General features: G+C 44.7%; 1 protein-coding gene across 2 annotated transcripts in view; it reads left to right on the forward strand.

The window, feature by feature from the left end:
- The first annotated feature begins 464 nt into the window (after positions 1–464).
- Positions 465–23,093, forward strand: part of zgc:114119 (uncharacterized protein LOC619273 homolog) — a 30,104-nt gene continuing 7,475 nt past the window's right edge. Inside the window, exons 1-3 of one of the 2 annotated variants that reach the window (XM_042011560.1) lie at positions 465–475; positions 16,563–16,733; positions 16,883–17,095. In XM_042011560.1, the coding sequence (XP_041867494.1) occupies positions 16,895–17,095 (201 nt within the window). In that variant the 5' untranslated portion in view covers positions 465–475; positions 16,563–16,733; positions 16,883–16,894. Of the gene's footprint in view, positions 476–16,511; positions 16,734–16,882; positions 17,096–23,093 lie in introns of those variants that run through there. The other variant, XM_042011562.1, reaches the window with a different exon arrangement.

Consider the following 23,093-nt stretch of genomic DNA (forward strand, 5'->3'; position numbering starts at 1 on the left):
GTGTGCGGCTGGGCGCTGGGGTGTGGGGCTGGCCTCTGGTGGTGGCCGTCTGGGCGTGCCGGGTCCCCCCGGGTGGCGTGCTGGCCCTCGGCCTGTGGGGGGGGGGGGGGTGTCCCAGCGCTTCTGGGCCCGGGCCCTCTGCCCCGTCTGTCCCGGGCGGCTGGTGCCCGGGGGGGTCGGGGACTGCTGGCCTCGGCCCGCCGGGGCCGGTGCCCTGTGTCCGCGGGGCGGCTCCTGCTGGGGTCTCCTGCTGCTGCCTTCCTGGGCGGGCGAGTGGTCGTCTCTGTGGACCGGTCGGGATCTGTTGCCTGCGGGGGGGCTGGTGGCCTGGGTCTCGGGACCGCTGGCCTGACTCTGGCCTCTGTTCAAGTGAGGTGGCATCTGCATGATCACTCTGCATGGTCACTCCTTCCTGAACGTCTCCACACAGTCTTTGCGTCGCCGTGTGGCCGAGTTCTCCAACACATCCACACAGGTTTCTCTGCGCGTGTTCTTGAATACAGCAGTTTCACTTATATCTATTATCATATTTTTTTTTTCTTTTTTTTCTTATTTCTGTTCTTATTATTATTATTACTCTTACTCTTATTATTATTATTGTTACTATTATCAACTAGTTGTGTAATGACCTACTGGCTAGGATGATCTTAGCTATATATGTTGTAAGTAATATGGATTACATGGTCTTCTGTATGATGTTTCAAGTCCCCACCCGCACTCCCCACACCCTTTCTGTCCCTCTCTCTCCCCTCCCTCTTCTTTCTACTTTCTTTTCTCTCTCTCTCTCTCTCTGTCCCCTCCGGTCGAGTCCAGCATTAAGAGTCTGATTTAATAAAGTTTTTCATGTCATCAAGAGGGACTTTATACATGTAGTATAAATCCCTGCTTGATAGAGTAAAATTGCCCAGCACCAGACGGCAGCCAGACAATCATTCTGTTTGCAACGATGCTGGACAAGACAGGTTTAAAAAAAAAAAAAAAGCCAAGGAGCGCTCGAGTGGTTTCACCAAACTTTGAAGTCTCTTTTACGCGCATATTGTGCCGAGCTTGATAGGGACTGGGAAGAGGGTCTTCCCTGGCTTATGTTAGTGGCTAAGGAAGCCATACAGGAGAGCACGGGTTTTAGCCCCAATGACCTTGTTTTCGGCCACTCTGTGCGGGGTCCTTTAGCTGCGTTACAGGCTAATTTTGTCGACGCGGACCCGCCTAACAACTTGATAGACTTTGTGAACGGTTTTTGCCATCGTCTTTTTGTGGCGGGTTGTATGGCCAAGGAAAAGCTAGAGCGGTCTCAGGAAAAAATGAAAAATGTTTATGACCGTAGAGCTGAGCGCCATGAATTTAGTCCTGGCGACCAGGTGCTCGCTCTTACACCTGTGGTGGGCTCCCCTTTTCAGGCGAAATATTCTGGTCCTTACACCGTGACCGAAAGACTTTCTGACTTGAATTATTTGATCGCGACTCTGGGCAGGAGGAAATCTACTCAACTCTGCCATGTGAATCTGTTAAAACCTTATTATCAGCGTGTTCCGGATGGCGGTGTGGGGTTTTCGGGTTCCCGCTTTGGCTGTTGCCCCCACTGCTGCGCAGGGAGACGGTGTTCCGGAGCCGGACAACAGTCTGTTATTTGGCCGTTTAAGGAACTCAGAGTCCCTGTGTAACTTAGATCATTTGTTGTCCCATCTGTCTGAGTCGCACCGCAGCAAAGAAACAGGTGGTTTAGCCAAAAAAACACCTTTCTCAATCAAATTTGCAATCAGTATGGCCTTAAAATTCTCCTTAAGATGCTTACTATCAATTTCAATATCATAATGTCGACCAATCTCAAGCAATTGATCTTTCATACACTCCTCTAAAAATTCCACAGTGGGAGAGCTAAAAAATTCCGAAACATTCACCATGATTTCCCCCACACAACACAAACAGAAGAACTATCACCGCAGGATAAACGACCAAACGGCACCAAACAAACAGTGGCAGACCAAAAGCCCCGCTACCTCACCTGCCTAACCAAACTTACCTAACACCAAGCTCAAACCTAGTCTTCACGCAGTTCAGTGGCAGGTAATTACGCACTCAAAACCAGCGGGTATGTGAGGCAATCTATACAGACGACCCCTCAAAACACTGCGGACGTGCTCCCAAGAATACCGCTTGCGCTGCAAACACTAGCCGCGTCCCCGCGACACTATAAAAAAAAACAAACAGGCGAAGCCCAAAGGAGCAACGTCTCTGAACCTAACCGGGACACAGGCCTGCAAAGGATAGGCTAATGAGCACGAGGCCAACACTGAACTCACCTTAATTAACTGAAGCTGGGGAAACGCGTCTCCACTCCCAGCCAACAAACAAAAGTGCATCTCCCACTCACAGCAAACAAAAAGGGCATGCACCCAAAGGATCTACCCACCAGGGAAACCGCCCAAAACGCCAGAGCGACGTCACCTGGAAGCCATGTCCCCCCCCAAAATGACATCACCCAGTCGCGCCCAAACACCAAAACAAAGAAGAATGAAAAAAAACAGGCCTACAGAAAACACATCACCAAAAGGACAACGCACAACAACGGCGCACAAAACGAGTCCACAGTAACCCGATGCAGCGAAGGACGAGCTCCCAATCTGTTATAACCCGACTCACGGCTACAACACAACAATGCCAAGCAGCAGATAAGGCCAATTTAGGAGTATTTATTAATGAAAGATTTAACCAAAATGAAGGCAAAATAAGATAACCATAGAGTGTGGCTGTCTGCAGAATCAGAAGTGTAGGCGCGTGCATGGTTGTGTGTAGAATGTACTGAGTGCCGTGTTGTATGGAATAACGCTAAACTAAGAATAAAGTAAAAAGCAGGGCGCAATGGGCGCAGGTGCGGCCTGGGAGCAGAGCGAAGAAAAGAGAGCCCGCGAGGCCGACCATAGGCGGCCCTTTTATACGCACAGTGCGTCGGCCCTTGATGCACACATGCACGCACTGCCAGGTACACTCCAGCTTCACCTGCACACACACATAATTAACAAACACGGCCACCAAGAAGAAGGGGCCGTGACAACTGCAATGTGTTGCCCAGGCATATGATGTTGAAGGAGTTCAGGCATCCAGAAGCAGTTTATGTTCACTGCTACGCCCATGAACTCAGTTTGGTGCTTAGCCACACTTGCAAGGCTGTGCCAGAAGCCAGGGATTTTTTGACACACTGGACAGTTTGTATTGTTTTTTCAGTGTGTCTCTAGTGAATCACAAGGCTTTCATTAATATGCAGAAAGCCCTAGGTTTAGTGGAGACTGAGCTTGTTCAGCTATCTAAGACTCGATGGGCATGCCAACTCCACTCAGTAACTGCTGTCATTGACAACTTGACTGCAGTGCTAAGGTGCCTGGAAGAAATTAAAAATGCCACAGCAGTTGGACTGCTCTTTAAACTTGCCAGATTCTCATGTGTTTACATGCTGGTAATGTTTAAGAGTCTGTTGTCCACTACAGACGGGCTCCACAAGTACCTCCAGAAACAGGACATAGACCTAGCCCAGGCTACCTCATACAAATGCTGTCCTTGAAACTCTGCAATCAATGCGGACTAATGAAACTGCAGACCAGTTACACAAACAGGCTAGAGAAATCTTTAAGGCCAGCGATCTGTCACTGACCTCAATTTCAGAAAAAGGCTCTCTAAGATGTAAGCAAAGGTGTTTGGATGACTATGTGGTGGAGAACTCAAGCAAATTCTGGGGATGGGCTGAGATACCACATATTTTACCCATGCCTTGATAGAATGGTGAATGAGCTAGAGAAGAGATTTAGCTGTGTTGGTGCAGACCTGATGAAAGGCATCCAAGCTTGCCATCCGGCATCACATGACTTCCTGTGCGAACAACCATTAGAACCAATTGCAAAACAATACAAGATTGCACTCAGTAAAGAGGAGATTGTAGTTGCTAAACACTTCCTGATGAGAAAGAAAATAGAAGAGACCATTTCAGATGTGGCAAGTGTGTACAAGCTCCTTGACCCTGACATGTTCCCAAGTCTTAGATTAGTGTTTCAAGTGGCACTAACTATTCCTGTAAGCAGTTGCAAGAGGTCTTTCAGCACTTTGCGTCGCCTACACACATGGCTGAGAAGGACCGTGGGCCAGCACAGGCTCAACAGCCTGGCTGTTATGGCCATTGAAAGGGAAGCTGTACATGTCACAGACCATTTTTTTTTTTTTTTTTTTTTCAGACTCCAAAGATGGTGGCCCGGATAGCTGCAGCGGCTTCACGCTCTCCCGACAAAGAGGTGTTTTCGTGTTTTTATCGTGTAAGTCGCATAAGTCTTCGTCATGTCTACCTGTCCTGAGGCGCACCTACTGTCGTGAGTTTTTGCTCGACATCAATAAAACCATAACTTTGGACTTAAACTCTGCACACAAAGAGGAGTTACGCGCCTGTGGTCTGCTCCAGACCCCCGCACCACCACCAACCCCCAGCCCTGCACCTCGCCCAGAGTGGAGGCGTCACAAATGGCATGAGCGCAGACAAAAGCGGGTAAGCACGGAGGTATCCGAGCCAGGCTAGCAGCAAACCCACACAAGCCGGCTATTTCCTCCATCACGCTGGCAAAACATACGCTGTTTGGACAACAAACTGGATCACATACGACTATTACGGACTACTCAGAGGACAGTGAGAGAGTGTTGTGTTTACGTGTTTACGGAATCATGGCTCGGCAACAACATAGTGGACCACGCCGTCCAGCTCGAGGGTCTAGCATGTTACCGGACGGACAGAGCACTCGCCGAAGAAGGTAAGACCCGTGGCGGCGGTCTGTGTGTTTAAATCAGTTAAGCGTGGTGCCGTGACGCTGTTGTGGTCTGCAAATACTGCTCACTGTTAGCGGAGTTTATGATCTTTAAGTGTTGGCTGTTTTACCTCCCGCGGGAATATTCAGCCATACTAATGACAGCAGTCTATGTGCCTCCCAACCCCAACAATAACAATAGGAGAGAGGCAATGAATTAACTGTATCTACACATCAGTGAGCAGCAGACAGCCCACCCAGATGCGTTTCTCATCTTGGCTGGGGATTTCAATCATGCAGACCCAAAGAGTGTGTTTCCTAAAATACACAAACACACTGACTTTCCAACACGTGGGAATACCACTTTGGACCAAGTTTATTTCACGCAGAAGGGGGCTTACAAGGCCCATCCCCTCCCCCACATCGGAGCCTCAGACCACCTCATTGTCATGCTAATGCCTGCACACAGACCACTGGTTAAAGTCACCAAACCAGTTCGCAAGCAGGTACGGGTGTGGCCAGAGGGGTCTTCAGAGGCACTAAAGGAGTGCTTCTATAGCACAGACTGGAATGTTTTTAGACAGGCTGCCACCAACAATAACAACACAGACATTCAGGAGTACTCAGACACAGTCACCGCCTACATCACCAAGTGCTCTGAGGATGTACCAGAACTAAAGACCATCTCTGTGCGGGCCAATCAGAAGCCATGGCTGACAGGAGAGGTCCACAGGCTCCTGAAGGCTCGGAACGCTGCCTTCAAAGCAGGAGACGAGGTGGGCCTGAGGACAGCCAGGGCCAACCTGTCCCATGGCATCAGAGAGGCTAAAAGGCAGTACTCCAGGAAAATATCACACCGTTTCAGCGACAGCAGAGACACACGGAGCCTGTGGAGAGGAATACAGACCATTACCGACTTCAAACCCCCACCGCAGACCTGTGATGGCAACACCTCCCTGCTGAACGAGCTGAACTACTTCTTTGCTCGCTTTGAGGCACACAACAGCACGCCTGCACAGAAGACTCCACCCCCTCCTGGCCACCAGGTGCTGACGCTGACCCCGGACAGGGTGAGGAGAGCACTCAGCAGGACCAACGCTCGCAAAGCTCCTGGTCCAGACAACATACCTGGCCACGTGCTGAGGGACTGTGCAGCAGAACTCACAGATGTCTTCACAGACATCTTTAACACCTCGTTGAGCCAGGCTGTTGTTCCCATGTGCCTCAAAGCCACCACCATTATCCCTGTCCCGAAGAAGTCCTCACCCTCCTGTTTTAATGACTACCGCCGGGTTGCACTCACCCCCATCCTCATGAAGTGCTTCGAGCGGCTAGTCATGAAACATATCAAATCTGTCCTCCCCTCCTCCATGGACCCCTTCCAGTTTGCATATCGGCCCAACCGCTTGACCGATGATGCCATCTCCACTGCCCTGCACTCTACCCTCACTCACCTGGACTCAAAAAACTCATACGCCAGAATGCTGTTTATTGACTTTAGCTCAGCATTCAACACAATCATCCCCCAACAGCTTGTTCCCAAACTGGACAGGCTGGGGCTGAACACCTCGCTGTGCAACTGGCTGTTGGACTTCCTGACCGGGAGACCACAGGCAGTACGGGTCGGCTGCAACACATCCAGGACCATCATTCTGAACACGGGGGCCCTTAAAGGATGTGTGCTGAGCCCCCTCCTCTTCACCCTGCTGACCCACGACTGTACCCCACTGCACAGCTCAAACCTCTTCATCAAGTTTGCAGACGACACAACTGTTGTGGGTCTCATCAGTAACGGGGATGAGACAAACTACCAGAGCGAGGTGAATCGCTTGGCCTTGTGGTGCTCACTCAACAATCTCTCTCTGAATGTTGGGAAGACAAAGGAGATTGTTGTGGACTTCAGGAGAGACCGCTCCCAACATGCTCCTCTGACCATCAACGGTGCTGCTTCGGAAAAAAAGTGCCTGCGGTCCCAGAAGAAGCTGAAGTTGTCTATGAAATGAACTGGATGTGTGGTACATACAGCCGACAGCCATGCATTCAGACTAAACAGCCTACTTAATCTCTCCACTCCTCCTCTGATGGGAGGGAGAGGCCACTGATGAATATCCGGGCATCCAGACAGCTGATCGTATCCAGCAGTTCAGTAAAATCCTGCTTCAGCACCTCAGATTGTTGTTTCACAACATCATTCGACCCCACATGCAGGGTGAGGTTTTCCACAGTTGGGTGCGCCGCCACAATTTGTGTAATTTTGCCTCTCACATCTGATACCATATCCTTGGGAAAGCACAGTACTTTTGTATGTTTTCCACACACATTTCTCTCGTCTTTCACACCGAAGTCACCAACAATCAGAGTCTGAGACCCAGCCGTTTGCTTTTCTTGTTGCCTTTTACTTTCTGATTTTTTTTTTTTTTTTTTTGGTCTAACCTCGGCGTGTAGGGAGATTTCATTCTGATCATCAGATGTAGATCCAGAATCCTGCAGCAGTGGAGCAAACCTGTTCTGTAGTTGCATGTCCGGTTGTTGTGGAGAGGATTTGTTAGTTTTCCTTCTGATAACTGGCCATGGCTGTGTCTAGCTAATGAGAGGGGTTGAGGATGTGCTTGGTCTGGATGGCAGAGCAGGCCAGCCGGTCACGTCACTAATCTCAGCAAACTGGGCTCTGCCTGTTACTCGTCCTCCCATTTCCCTGTGAGATGATTTACTCTTTGGCTTTGCACCAAGATCATTCCAGGGAGGACTATCAGTGAAAGAGTTATTAGCTCGTACATTGTCCTCCTTTTTCTTTCCAACTAAGTTTGTGCTAATTAGCTGTGTGTTAGCACAATCTTGTCCGCTGTTTTTTTATTAAAGGCAAGGTTGTTTCATTGTTCGTTGTTCCATTTACTTCCACATTCACCTCGAGCTGATGAATCTTTGTTTCCAGCATGTTGATCCTCTGTAGAAGTTTGTGCTAGTCATCTGTAGAGAAGAGAGGCATCTTGCAGCTAGTTAGCTTTAGCTCCTGAGTAACTGTAGATAAGGCTTCTGCTATTTGTAGGCCACGCTGACGTGACACTGACAAGATTGTGTCTTAAAAAATAGTAGTATCCAACCAAATCTACCACAAAATACAGTCCCAGTGATTAATAAGTATCCAGGAGTGTTGCTCATAAGTTTCTTGATTAAAAAATAGGAATATTGACAGAAAAATGCAGGCAGAGAAGGAGAGCAAAGCAGCAAGCGTCAGCAGGGGACAGACTATAGGATACTGATCACTCTCAGATTACTCCATTAACTGGTCTAAGAGTACAGTTCTACCCATCAACTGTAGCTTTCAGAATCTACCCAACATCACCTTAAAATCAGGTAACATTAGATACCTGGGTGTAAATATTCCCTTAATCCTCCCTTACTTAATCACTCAGATATCTGCACACAGTGCACAGGTAACACAACAGATGATTACTTACACGCTTTATGGCTCTGTGCACCTGTCCAGAAGTTCTGGAATAAGGTTTGTGAGGATTTATCAACATGGGTTAGATGTAACATTCCTGCATGTCCTAAACTTTGTTTACTGGGTGACCTAAGTGACATCAATATAGACACTAACAAAGCAAACATTGTCCTCACGGCCTTATGTATCGCAAAGAAAACTATTCTAGTGAACTGGAAGTCTAAAAACAATCTAAATATTAACCAGTACAGAAATCTCCTGTTGGATCACATCAGTCTAGAGACTGCATCAGCATCTATTAAACACCAATCAGTTAACTCTCAGTCTCCCTGGACCCCGCTGATTAGTCACATCACGTAGTGGGAAGGGGTGCTGAGGTCTAGTCGCTCCGTGGGGGTGGGCTGGCTGGGGGGCCTTGGGGGTCCATCGGCTCTGGCTGTTTCTTTGGGTCGGTGGTCGGGAGGGTCATTAGGTGGGAGACTTTGTGTCTATTTCAATAAAAAGTTGAGCAGTTTCACTCAACTGTAATAACTTATGTTTGTTGTTAAATCTCAGGTTTTTTTTTGTTAGAGGTCTCAGATGCAACAAGACTATCTTTCTGTTTTGAAAAGCATTAACAGTGCTCACATGAGACTCCATGTGTGGATGTCTGGGTTTCTTATTTTTTAATTATTTATTTATTTTTTAACTTCAAACACAAAATAAAGCAACACAAAGATAGCAGCACATACTTCAGTCTAACTTTACACAGCTGGACAGAGGATCAAGACTGGTCATCATTGCTGGCCAACACCTTCCTTAACATGCATCCCACTAAGGTCCCGTAGATCCAGTGAGTCCAGAACCAGGTACCAAATTGTAGTGAACTCTTCCAAGTTGTCTTTCCACTGGAAGAATTCTGCATATTTCTCTGTACCAGTTCTCCAGTTGCGGTGAGATCTTAGACATCAGGACAACAATATTTAAATCATTTCAGCATTGTATTTAATTCTGGCTTGAGTTCCATCAGCTGCTAATATGCAATCAGGTGGAGATGACTCCAGCAATGTTCATTATTTTTTATTATTTTTACACCAAATGCTCTGAACTTTGCTCAGTTCCACAACATGTCAGTACTGGACTCTCTACTGCGCTTCAGGCAGAGGAGACCGAGCTCTTCTTTAGCTTCTCGGTAACGGGGCTCAGAGCAACCTGTGGATCATTTACTGTGTCTCCTGGTCTGTGTTACTAGTGAGGATGGAGCCAATGCTAAACCTGATCAATCTGCAGTCCCAAATCTTACTGTAACACTTTCTTAATCTGCTCTGTGGTCTGATCTTGATGCATGTAGAAAGTTTTATATGAGACCAGTCTACTGGGTAGTGTCTGAGTCAGAATCTTCTCTAGAAATAATGAATTTGGGGCTTTTACAGTTTGGGGGATAAAATGCCTTGTATGGAGATATCTGAAGAAATGTGAGCGTTGCAGATTATCACTTTCCCTTAGCTTTTCAGATGGTTGCACCCATTGGCGTCCTCAGACGATTTTCCCGGGTCTTTTGAGTCTAGTCAGTGTGGATCCCTGTATGAGACAAATGAGACTGAAAGGACGTGTGCTGTGACTTGCTATTACATGGAAATCAGATCAAAATGGTTCAGTTTGACCTGGTAGGGGTATGACGTTAGGGGAAACACTGATAGTCATTTTCTGAAGATTAGTCTTGGAAGGAGGGGGTTGTCTTACAATCAGGGTTTCCTGTGGTATTTGGGAATATAGGTGTCTACAATAACCAACAGTCATTCTGACTTATAAAGCATTTTTGTTTAGCTATGCTAGTGCTACCTAAGCTGCTATCCTTAATAAAAATAATAATAATAATAGTAAATCTTTATATGTATAGCACTTTAAAAAAAACAAGATTTACAAAGTGCTGAACAGCACACAACAAAATAAGGTAATAAAATCAACAAAGAAAAGACACATGCACGAGTACATTTTGAAAATAAACAAAGTAAATAAATGGGTTATAAAAACGCCCGTCGATAAAAGTGTGTTTTAAGAAGTAACTTAACAGATGAACTGATGGTGCCAGCCTTATCTCCTCAGGCAGGTCGTTCCAGAGGGCTAGGACAGAAAAAGCTCGGTCACCTCTGGTCTTTGGTTTGGACCCTGGCACAGCTAAAAGGGACCTGCCTGAGGATCTAAGGCTGCGGGGAGGCTCGTAGGGTGTCAGTAACTCTGTCATGTAGCCCGGTGCCAGACCTAAACGAGCTTTAAAGGTAATCAGTAAAACTTTAAAATCAATTCTAAAACATACAGGGAGCCAGGGCGAGAGAGGGATTTATTGTCAAGACCTGAGAGGAGGGAGTTGTAGTAGTCGAGTCTTGAGAAAATGAGTGCATTGATAACTTTTCTAAATCGGGCCGGGAGAGGACAGGTTTGATTTTACTGATGGTGCAGAGGTGAAGGAAACAGGACTGGCTGACTTTTTTCATGTGAAGATGTAAATTAAGATTGGAATCAAGTATAACACCTAGGTTCCTGCAGAGGGGGTGATGTTAGAGGAGAGAGGACCGAGACTGTCTTCAATATGGGCGGTGGAGTGAAGAGGGTTGATGAAGATCATTTCAGATTTAGAACTGTTCACATCGTTAAAACACTCTTAACACAGCAGCTCGGCTTCCAGCGTCCCCTGGGCAGGAGCAATGGGGGCAGAGGAGGAAGTAAAATTACCTGTGGTGACCGCAAAGGTTCGATCTAAAAGACAAGAGTAAAACCAATCAAGTGCAGTGTCTGTGATGCCAGCCCAGGTTTTAAGACGATCGATTAAAATAGCGTGATCAACGGTATCAAATGCAGCACTGAAATCTAAAAGAATTAAAATGCTGCTCTCTCCTCTATCTGAGGCTAAAAGAAGCTCATTAGAGACTTTGAGGAGAGCTGTTTCAGTGCTGTGTAGAGCTTTAAAACAAGACTGAAATTTCTCGTCATTTCCATTTTTAACCCCTAAAAGCTGATTAGAAACAACTTTAAAACTTTGGATAAAAAGAGAAGCTTTGAGATCGATCTCAAGTTGTTAAAATCACCAATGCTTAAATTAGGCTTTTTAAAAAAGAGGCTGGACCACAGCATGTTTATAACAAGGAGGACATAAAACCAGGAGGGACATAAAACAAGGAGTGACAAGGAGGGACATAAAAAAAGGAGGGACAAGGAGGGACATAAAACAAGGAGGGACAAGGAGGACATAAAACAAGGAGGGACATAAAACAAGGAGGGACAAGGAGGACATAAAACAAGGAGGTACATACAACAAGGAGGGACAAGGAGGGACATAAAACAAGGAGGGACAAGGAGGGACATAAAACAAGGAGGGACAAGGATGGACATAAAACAAAGAGGGACAAGGAGGACATAAAACAAGGAGGGACATAAAACAAGGAGGGACAAGGAGGACATAAAACAAGGACGGACATAAAACAAGGAGGGACAAGGATGGACATAAAACAAGGAGGGACAAGGATGGACATAAAACAAGGAGGGACAAGGAGGGACATAAAACAAGGAGGAACAATGATGGACATAAAACAAGGAGGGACATAAAACAAGGAGGGACAAGGAGGACATAAAACAAGGAGGGACAAAAACAAGGACGGACATAAAACAAGGAGGGACATAAAACAAGGAGGGACAAGGATGGACATAAAACAAGGAGGGACATAAAACAAGGAGGGACATAAAACAAGGAGAGACAAGGATGGACATAAAACAAGGAGGGACATAAAACAAGGAGGTACATAAAACAAGGAGGGACAAGGAGGGACATAAAACAAGGAGAGACAAGGATGGACATAAAACAAGGAGGGACAAGGAGGGACATAAAACAAGGAGGGACAAGGAGGACATAAAACAAGGATGGACATAAAACAAGGAGGGACAAGGATGGACATAAAACAAGGAGGGACAAGGAGGGACATAAAACAAGGAGGGACAAGGAGGGACATAAAACAAGGAGAGACAAGGATGGACATAAAACAAGGAGGGACATAAAACAAGGAGGGACAAGGAGGACATAAAACAAGGAGGGACAAAAACAAGGACGGACATAAAACAAGGAGGGACATAAAACAAGGAGGGACAAGGAGGGACATAAAACAAGGAGGGACAAGGATGGACATAAAACAAGGAGGGACATAAAACAAGGAGAGACAAGGATGGACATAAAACAAGGAGGGACATAAAACAAGGAGGTACATAAAACAAGGAGGGACATAAAACAAGGAGAGACAAGGATGGACATAAAACAAGGAGGTACATAAAACAAGGAGGGACAAGGAGGGACATAAAACAAGGAGGGACAAGGATGGACATAAAACAAGGAGGGACAAGGAGGGACATAAAACAAGGAGGGACAAGGATGGACATAAAACAAGGAGGGACAAGGAGGGACATAAAACAAGGAGGGACAAGGAGGACATAAAACAAGGAGGGACAAAAACAAGGATGGACATAAAACAAGGAGGGACATAAAACAAGGAGGGACATAAAACAAGGAGGGACAAAAACAAGGATGGACATAAAACAAGGAGGGACATAAAACAAGGAGGGACATAAAACAAGCAGGGACAAGGAGGGACATAAAACAAGGAGGGACAAGGACGGACATAAAACAAGGATGGACAAGGATGGACATAAAACAAGGAGGGACATAAAACAAGGAGGGACAAGGAGGGACATAAAACAATGAGGGACAAGGATGGACATAAAACAAGGAGGGACATAAAACAATGAGGGACATAAAACAGGGAGGGACAAGGAGGACATAAAACAAGGAGGGACATAAAACAAGGAGGGACAAGGAGGGACATAACACAAGGAGGAACAAGGATGGATATAAAACAAGGAGGGACATAAAACAAGGAGGGACAAGGAGGACATAAAACAAGGAGGGACAAAAACAAGGAGGGACATAAAACAAGGAGGGACAAGGAGGACATAAAACAAGGAGGGACAAAAACAAGGAGGGACATAAAACAAGGAGGGACAAGGAGGGACATAAAACAAGGAGGGACAAGGATGGACATAAAACAAGGAGGGACATAAAACAAGGAGGGACAAGGAGGGACATAAAACAAGGAGGGACATAAAACAAGGAGGGACAAGGAGGGACAACACCTTCTTTAGTTAGCATTAATGCAGCTGAACTGCACCATCTCATCACAAATGAAGGCTGCACATTTAAGTCCAAATTTGAACAAAAACATGTTAAATGATCCTATCATGATGGCTCCTGCTCTATAGCAGGGTTCTCTTTTCAGTAGCAGGGTTCTCTTTTCAGTAGCAAGGTTCTCTTTTCAGTAGCAGGGTTCTCTTTTCAGTAGCAGGGTTCTCTTTTCAGTAGCAGGGATCTCTTTTCAGTAGCAAGGTTCTCTTTTCAGTAGCAGGGTTCTCTTTTCAGTAGCAAGGTTCTCTTTTCAGGAGCAGGGTTCTCTTTTCAGTAGCAGGGTTCTCTTTTCAGTAGCAAGGTTCTCTTTTCAGTAGCAAGGTTCTCTTTCAGTAGCAGGGTTCTCTTTTCAGTAGCAAGGTTCTCTTTTCAGTAGCAGGGTTCTCTTTTCAGTAGCAGGGTTCTCTTTCAGTAGCAGGGTTCTCTTTTCAGTAGCAGGGTTCTCTTTTCAGTAGCAAGGTTCTCTTTTCAGTAGCAGGGTTCTCTTTTCAGTAGCAAGGTTCTCTTTTCAGTAGCAGGGTTCTCTTTTCAGTAGCAGGGTTCTCTTTCAGTAGCAAGGTTCTCTTTTCAGTAGCAGGGTCTCTTTCAGTAGCAGGGTTCTCTTTTCAGTAGCAAGGTTCTCTTTTCAGTAGCAGGGTTCTCTTTTCAGTAGCAAGGTTCTCTTTTCAGGAGCAGGGTTCTCTTTTCAGTAGCAGGGTTCTCTTTTCAGTAGCAAGGTTCTCTTTTCAGTAGCAAGGTTCTCTTTTCAGTAGCAGGGTTCTCTTTTCAGTAGCAAGGTTCTCTTTTCAGTAGCAGGGTTCTCTTTTCAGTAGCAGGGTTCTCTTTTCAGTAGCAGGGTTCTCTTTTCAGTAGCAGGGTTCTCTTTTCAGTAGCAAGGTTCTCTTTTCAGTAGCAGGGTTCTCTTTTCAGTAGCAGGGTTCTCTTTTCAGTAGCAGGGTTCTCTTTTCAGTAGCAGGGTTCTCTTTCAGTAGCAGGGTTCTCTTTTCAGTAGCAGGGTTCTCTTTTCAGTAGCAGGGTTCTCTTTTCAGTAGCAAGGTTCTCTTTTCAGTAGCAGGGTTCTCTTTTCAGTAGCAGGGTTCTCTTTTCAGTAGCAGGGTTCTCTTTTCAGTGCTTTACCATTTTGAAGTATCTTTCCAGTCTTGAATCCTGGACCGGATCCGGGCAAACTGCTCGCTAAGAAAAAATTATAATTGCAAAAATGACACGAAATAATACTTCAATAATAATGTTCTCTAAGAAATACTGTTTATTTTATTCTTTCATGTCGATTTGTTTCTTTTACTAATTATTAATTACTTTAAATTTTTATTACCCGGTGTTGTATTTAACTCTGTGTGTACCTCTGTGTACTCCATAGTACCCTTCTCATTTCTGAATGACGGCTCTAGATAGTCAGGAAAGATTAATGCTTTCATTGTGCTGGAAGATGTTATTACATCATGTATTATTATAAGCTGCAGTTCATGTTTCACACTGTTTTCTGATTTCATTATTTTGTAGAGGGTAGCAAAGATGAGCTACAGGAGGAACCGACATGTCCGAATCACACATGGAAAGTGGTGATAGTTATTTAGCTTAGCCTGACTTTGTGCTAAAGAAAGATAACTACTGAAGCACTTTGTAATACAAGTGATGAGGAGGAGTGATGAAAAGGAGGAGACAAGTGATGAGGATGGAGGATGGCAGGTCACGATGAAGCCAGAGAAAAGTTGAAAACTGTATGAACTATTCTGTGTGTGAGTGCAGTTCATGTTTATGTTGTAATGGCATTGATGATTCATACACACACACACACACACATATATATATATATATATATATATATGTATCCCCTAATTTTTAAATTTACACCTGGTTTTTCCTCTGAAAAAAAAACATCAGGAAAGGTGACGCAGTTAAATCAACAGCTGACGGGGTTAAACGTGGATTTTCAGTCAGTTAATGGTGTGTTAAAATTAAAATGGTTAAATGTGTTTCCTCCTTCAAATAGAGGCCATTTTTAGTCTTACCTCCCGTCAGATATAGGACTTGTGGTGGGATAGCTGACAGCTGCCCCCTGAAATGATCCAAGCTCCATCAACAGCTTCTGCTATACTCTGTTATAACTCTACTCCTCAGAATTCCCCAGTTTGGAACAACAGTGTTTTGGATTAAAGGAAGGCGTCTGGTCAATCTTGCATTTGATGGATGACCAGGAGGATCTGCTAAAATATGCTGCATTCTCAAATGTGTGTGTGTGTTCAATATAGAATGTACCAGAAAACACTTTTCTGTGATCCTGAAGGCGATTCCTCATGCTTCTAGAAACCTGGAAAAAGGAATGTTCTATTATGAGGAGTAAATGGCCTTAATACCAGCTGCTCTACCTCCAGCTGCCATTTATGATTTTAGTTTAAAGGCCAAAAAAGAGATGCTCTCACTTCAGAACTCTGTCTTAATGAAAGATTTCCCTGATAATATTTCTGTAAATCTGAGGTACTTTCTTCTTGTTTTTTGTGTGAACGATGTCTACCCTTGCAACGAGTTCCTGAGACAAAGATTCAACAGAACCAGGAATAACTGCTCATTTTGTAACACAGAGATGGAAACACTGATAAACCTGTCCTGTTAATGTAGAACGGTAAATCGTTTCAAGGTTTTATTTTAAAGAATTACAGTGATTTTCACAGTTTAAATTTTAAGTTTATTAAATGTGGCCCTATAATTGGACACATTTTAACTAATTTTATTAGCTAAACGTTTCATCGACATATGTGTTTTTTAAACATATAGCTGCTGTTTGTTGCTTATGAACGAGTTGAGACAGAACATTGAACATTTGTCTGAGCTTTTAAAGGGACCTTTATGTGGTTTTATGATGACTTTCTTTATATTTCTTTTGCTCTACTTCATTTCTACCAGCTGAATGTCTTCAGAGCTCCGGTTTCTGTCAAGCTCAGTCTGTCAACTTCAGCTCTAACACCTTTATTGTTTTGCTTCTCCAGACTTTGTTACAAATAACGGTAAGCAACACAAAATCAAAATCTGATGAGCTCCAGGCGCCATCTGGCGGCCGGAAACAGGGGCCTCTAACGGGAAGTGACGTCATAATATTGCGTCGAGCTCTCCGTCAGGAATCCTGTTATTTTTCATTCAGACAAGAAACGAGTATCAGAACGGAACCAGACCCATCTGGACCCAGCAGAACCAGAAGAAGTGGTCCGTTTTGGTTCGAGCCGCCGTTAGCTAGCCGGAGGCAAATTAGCTTCCTTTCCACTGACTCGTGCCAGTCCCGGTGTTTGCGCGCGCTACGTTTCCACATTAACAGGTCAGTCTGATGTTGACGTCAGCGCCCCTTTATTCTGGTTCTGGGTCCGATCTGGATCATTTATTCAGCATCTTCTCCAACTCCGGTGTTCCAGTTAGCTAACGTCGGAGTTCTCCAGCAGAACTTCATCTTCTCCCTCCTTCCCCCAGACCCGCGCGCACATGGCGGCCTCCCTGCCGCAGAAGCCGGGGATGGCCGTGCTGCCCCCGGGCGTCACGTCGGCTCCGGGCCAGCCGCCGCTGCCCCCCCAGGGAGCCTTGAGAGAGATCTCCCCCGTTTTCCTGTGCAGGATCGGACAGGAGACCGTGCAGGACATCGTGACGCGCACCATGGAGATATTCCAGATCACGCGAGCCACGCAGGTACGTTTTTTTTTTTTGTTGTTGTTGTTTTTTTTTGTTAAATCAACCTATATATTCAAATTGGAGACATTTTACAAATAAACATGACGTCATGTAATACATACAATGTGACATCATATAGACATGAAACAACATACAGGGAGTGCATAAAAGAAGCAAAGCTTGACAAAAATAAATATTAACCAAACTAAAGAATACAGCGTGCCAGGAAGCATAGAGATAATCTTTTTTGTTTTTAATCAATTTTACAGTCATAAAAAGATTTAAGTTCCGCATAAACCAAAGTTTCATTTGGCATCACTTGGAGAAATCTGGCTTTATGGACCAACACACACAGCAGCTTTATTATATGGTTAACTTCCTTATTGTTACATTAGGCTCTTTCCGACTGTAGGAACCTTTTGCAGTTCCTATAACCTTTTCAGGAACCAGGCCGTTTTTTCGCGCATTCCGACATATAGGAACTAGGGACCAAAGCCCCCAGTTCCTATAACCATTTTAGCTCCTGCTCCGAGGCAGGGTCTGAACGGGGTTCTATAGGAACCCTCATGACGTAGGTGTTTGGTGACTGGTAGCTCCGCCCCTTGCCAGATTTCCGCATTTTGTGTCCCCGCCACATTTAAAAAACACGGTTGCACATACGGACAAAAACAACAACAGAGGAAGCGATAAATGGACCGACGAGGAGGTCGAAGCTCTCCTGACCGTCTACGCCACAGAGGATTTTCAGAGATGTTTTGAAGGTTCGCAGCGAAATATAAAAATATTCCTGACGATCAGCTCTCAGTCAGAGAACGCGGGATAACGCGAAGCAGTGCACGTAGAAAACTCATACAAGACTACAAATAAATTAAGGACCACGACAACCGGAGTGGGACGAACCGAAAAAACAGTAAATTGGACAGCTTGTACCACCGACATGTTTACTCGGGCAACGCCGCAGCAAATGACTCCTGCGTGCGGCAGGAAAAGCCAGTGTGATATGCAGCATATATACACACATGTAAATAGTTATTTTTGCTCTGCTGTATTCACTATAAAAAAATAAATGACTTTGTAAAGAGTTTGAAGTTTTCAGTTTGTGTCTGTTAGATGTGCTTTGGCCACATCTATAAAATATTAGCTAATAAAAATATTGAGTAGTTATTAACTTATCACAGCTATGAAATATTAAATAATCCATCTTTGGTCGCTACATTTTAAGTCTTATCCTGGGTGTAAATTACGTTAGTTTATCAACTTTATAATATGCTCCATATCACAGAACGAAGTTTATCATGTTTAACCAAGATCTGACACAAATTACACACCTGTAAACATTTCACCACCCTTTTTATATTTTTACCTTCATATACGCTAAATCTGTGTGATTATGTCCTCATAATTCTAAACCATAACTCAGTCACAACCAACCCTTCAGTGACGGATTTCTCCTCCACCTTTCTACTGATGATTCCATAAAACACACAAAGCTTAAAGGTGATGAGATCTTTATTTTACACATGATACATTTTCTATGGAACATTTTCTCTTTAAATGTGTACATCATGAATACATGTACAGGGTGTGCAGAATTATTAGGCAAGTTGTATTTTTGAGGATTAATTTTATTATAGAACAACAACTATGTTCGCAATGAACACAAAAGACTCATAAATTTCAAAGCTGAATATTTTTGGAAGTTGGAGTGGGGCTTTTTTAGTTTTAGTATCTTAGGAGGATATCTGTGTGTGCAGGTGACTATTACTGTGCATAATTATTAGGCAACTTAACAAAAACCAAATATATACCCATTTCACTTATTTATTTTCACCAGGGAAACCAATATAACAACTCAAAATGTACAAATATACATTTCTGGCATTCAAAAACAAAACAAAAACAAATCAGTGACCAATATAACCACCTTTCTTTGCGAGGACACTCAAAAGCCTGCCATCCATAGATTCTGTCAGGGTCTTGATCTGTTCACGATCAACATTGCGTGCAGCAGCAACCACAGCCTCCCAGACCCTGTTCAGAGAGGTGTACTGTTTTCCCTCCCTGTAGATCTCACATTTGATGAGGGACCACAGGTTCTCTATGGGGTTAAGATCAGGTGAACAAGGAGGCCATGTTGTTATTTTTTCTTCTTTTAGACCTTTTCTGGCCAGCCACGCAGTGGAGTACTTGGATGCGTGTGATGGAGCATTGTCCTGCATGAAAATCATGTTTTTCTTGAACGATGCTGACTTCTTCCTGTACCACTGCTTGAAGAAGGTGTCTTCCAGAAACTGGCAGTAGGACTGGGAGTTGAGCTTGACTCCATCCTCAACCCGAAAAGGTCCCACAAGCTCATCTTTGATGATACCAGCCCATACCAGTATCCCACCTCCACCTTGCTGGCGTCTGAGTCGGAGTGGAGCTCTCTGCCCTGTACTGATCCAGCCACGGGCCCATCCATCTGGCCCATCAAGACTCACTCTCATTTCATCAGTCCATAAAACCTTAGAAAAATCAGTCTTATGATATTTCTTGGCCCAGTCTTGACGTTTTATCTTGTGTGTCTTGTTCAGTGGTGGTCGTTTTTCAGCCTTCCTTACCTTGGCCATGTCCCTGAGTATTGCACACCTTGTGCTTCTTGGCACTCCAGTGATGTTGCAGCTCTGAAATATGGCAAAACTGGTGGCCAATGGCATCTTGGTAGCTTCACGCTTGATTTTCCTCAGTTCATGGGCAGTTATGTTGCGCCTTGTTTTTTCAACACACTTCTTGCGACCCTGTTGACTATTTTGAATGAAACGCTTGATTGTTCGATGATCACGCCTCAAAAGCTTGGCAATTTTAAGAGTGCTGCATCCCTCTGCAAGACATCTCACTATTTTTTACTTTTCAGAGTCCGTCAAATCTCTCTTCTGACCCATTTTGCCAAAGGAATGGAAGTTGCCTAATAATTACGCACACCTGATATAGGGTGTTAATGTCATTAGACCACACCCCTTCTCATTACAGAGATGCACATCACCTGATATGCTTAATTGGTAGTAGGCTTTCAAGCCTGTACCGGTTGGAGTAGAACAACATGCATAAAGAGGATGATGTGATCAAAATACTCATTTGCCTAATAATTCTGCACACACTGTATGTCCTGTCTGTCGAACTTCCAGAACATGATGCTTATTATGAAGAGGTGTGTTGTGATTAGCTGGAAGGCAGGAGGTAAAGCATCCAGGCTGCTGTTCTCCATCTCCTTCAGTATCTGCAGCAGGTGGTTGTGTCCATCCTCTCCAGCGCAGCTTCAGGCGGCCACAGATGTATTGAAATGTCTCCCTGGACAAACAGAAATTCTCTGTCCACTGCTCATCGGTAAAATTTAGAACAACCTTTTCCCACTAGTTATCAGCTTTGCTCCGGACCAGTCGGATGGTGAGGAGTTCAATGAGCTGCAGCAACGTCTGAAACAGAACACGAGTTACAATAAACCCGCCGTCTGAAATATTTACTTATTGTAATCTGCTCACCGCAGACAGTAGAAAACCGTCTGAAATGTTTACTCATACGACACGTATACAATCGGCACATGTTTAATAAGTTAAACTTACACGTCGTCTCCTTTGTCTGCGGCGTATCTCCTGCCGCTGGATTCTTCATCTTCTGACTTTCAGGAGCCTTCCAGCCTCGACGTGAGACGCCTGGTTGTATCGTCCATCAGTAACATCTCCATCAAGCAGAGCATGAACACTACGATCTCTTCGTTCTCCATATTAGCGTGCCGTGTTGTTTTGTTATGTGGCGCTAAAGTCACTTGTCACTGTCACAGTTGTATGCGTCACATCGGTCCCGCTACCGGCCCCAACTCATGTACGAATGCAACATGAAACAGTTCCCCTGGAGAAGGTAGTTCTTAGAACTAGGACAGTTATTAGAACTGCGTTCTTAGAACTTCTCTGTCGGAATGTGCCTATTCACACGACAGTGATCAGACTCCCATGAGATTCCCAGACCAGGAAAGACGTCTGAGTCCAAACGTTGGTAGAAGCGGGACGTCCATAAAAGCACTGAGAGAACCTGAAGGAGGGGCGTGTATGGAACAGGAGTTATTCCCCAGAGGAGCGTGTATGGAACGGGAGTTATTCCCCAGAGGAGCGTGTATGGAACAGGAGTTATTCCCCAGAGGAGCGTGTATGGAACGGGAGTTATTCCCCAGAGGAGCATGTATGAAACAGGTGCTATTCCCGGGAGGGGCGTGTACGGAGCAAGTGCTATTCCTGGGAGGGGCGCGTACGGAGCAGGTGCTATTCCTGGGGGAGGCGCGTACGGAGCAGGTGTTATTCCCGGGAGGGGCGTGTACGGAGCAGGTGCTATTCCCGGGAGGGGCATGTACAGAGCAGGAGTGATTCCCCTGAGAAGCGTGTATGGAGCAGGTATTATTCCAGGGAGGGGCGTGTACGGCGCAGGTGCTATTCCCGGGAGGGGCATGTACAGAGCAGGAGTTATTCCCCTGAGGAGCGTGTATGGAGCAGGTGTTATTCTCAGGAGGGGCGTGTACGGAGCAGGTGCTGATCCCGGGAGGGGCGTGTACGGTACAGGTGCTATTCCCGGGAGGGGCGTGTACGGAGCAGGTGCGCTAATAACAGACAGCAGACTAGGTTTACTTCTGAGTCATTTGGAGAGCACCGAGCAAGAAATGTCTAATCCTTTTTGTTGTGTAAAGTCTTCATAGGTCCCTGTTATCATTCAAAAGATCAAAATCAAACATAACACCTGGATCATTCCAGTCTTTGAAGCATGGGGTTTTATTCTCGTAGACAGCGTGTTGGTTATTCAATGAGATACCCGTGTTAGGAGAGGAGTTGTTTCCACGTGTCCAGCCGCTTTCATGGAGGCTGGAGAGCTTGAAAGGCAGCGTGCTTGAGAAAAAGTTACAGCGAGAGTTTTAAACCACATTTGTTAAACAGAGAATTGGGAATAAAAACATGGATCGTTATTGTGTGCTAGACAATGTTTTAACCAGCTGGTTTTAAATATAACATTGATAGTTTGAGAAGCTATTATGTTAACATGGCCTCTGCGTGCTGTCTGATAAGTGTTTTCTTTATGCTCAGTTTTGTGTTTCCATATAAATTAAATAAGAGTGAATCAATAGCTGCACAGGATCCACATATAAAGATCAAGCAGGGAACACTGATCTAGATCAACCTTTGACTTTAGAAAGTAAAACTCTACCTGTAATAGATAGATCTGACTGTAACCAACAGGTAAAGATAGATTTCCACTTTTCAGTGTTTGGCGTGAAGTTGTGAGATATCCTCTCACCAGCAGAATTTCTTAAAGTGATGCTTGAATGTTTTACCTCTTTTTTTTTTTTTACCTTTATATCGTCTGTTGAGATGAAGTCAGAGTGATGTGTGGTCATTATTTCACCCTTTCTCTTATTAACCGTGAGGCCTGAGAACACATCTAAAGCCTTTATACCACCGACGACTTGAAGTTCATTTCCAAACAAACGGCTCATCAGCAGCTGAGTGATGGCTGGAACGCTGTCGCCTGTATTAATGCCGTCTACATTCACACAATTAACAAACAGATTAAGAAGTCACACCGGTTGTAAAAGGAGCAGCAAGAATTACAAAAACAAGTAAAACACCGACTGATTTAATCTTTATCAACAGAGAGGAACGTTTTCAAACATCCTAAAACTTTTTAACAGAATCATAATATGAAAAACTCGGTAGGCCCCAACCCAGTTAATTAATTATTCCCCAAAACGACATCCCCAAATTAGATGATGAGTTACAGCAAATACGTTGGGAACCTAGTGGGATGTGTGGATAGTAGTTGTCTGCAAATCATGGACGAGATGGGAAGAATTGTAGGTAAGTTTAAAAAAAACAGAAACATAGCAGACAGAGAGCGTTACCCTGGATTAGTGAGTCTGTTAAAAAGTGGATGAAGCAGCAGGATCAAGCCCTAAAACGGGCAATTAAAAGTAAAATTAATACCGATATGTCCATTTATG

The sequence above is a fragment of the Melanotaenia boesemani genome, chromosome 17, assembly GCF_017639745.1.
Source record: "Melanotaenia boesemani isolate fMelBoe1 chromosome 17, fMelBoe1.pri, whole genome shotgun sequence".
NCBI lineage: Eukaryota > Metazoa > Chordata > Actinopteri > Atheriniformes > Melanotaeniidae > Melanotaenia > Melanotaenia boesemani.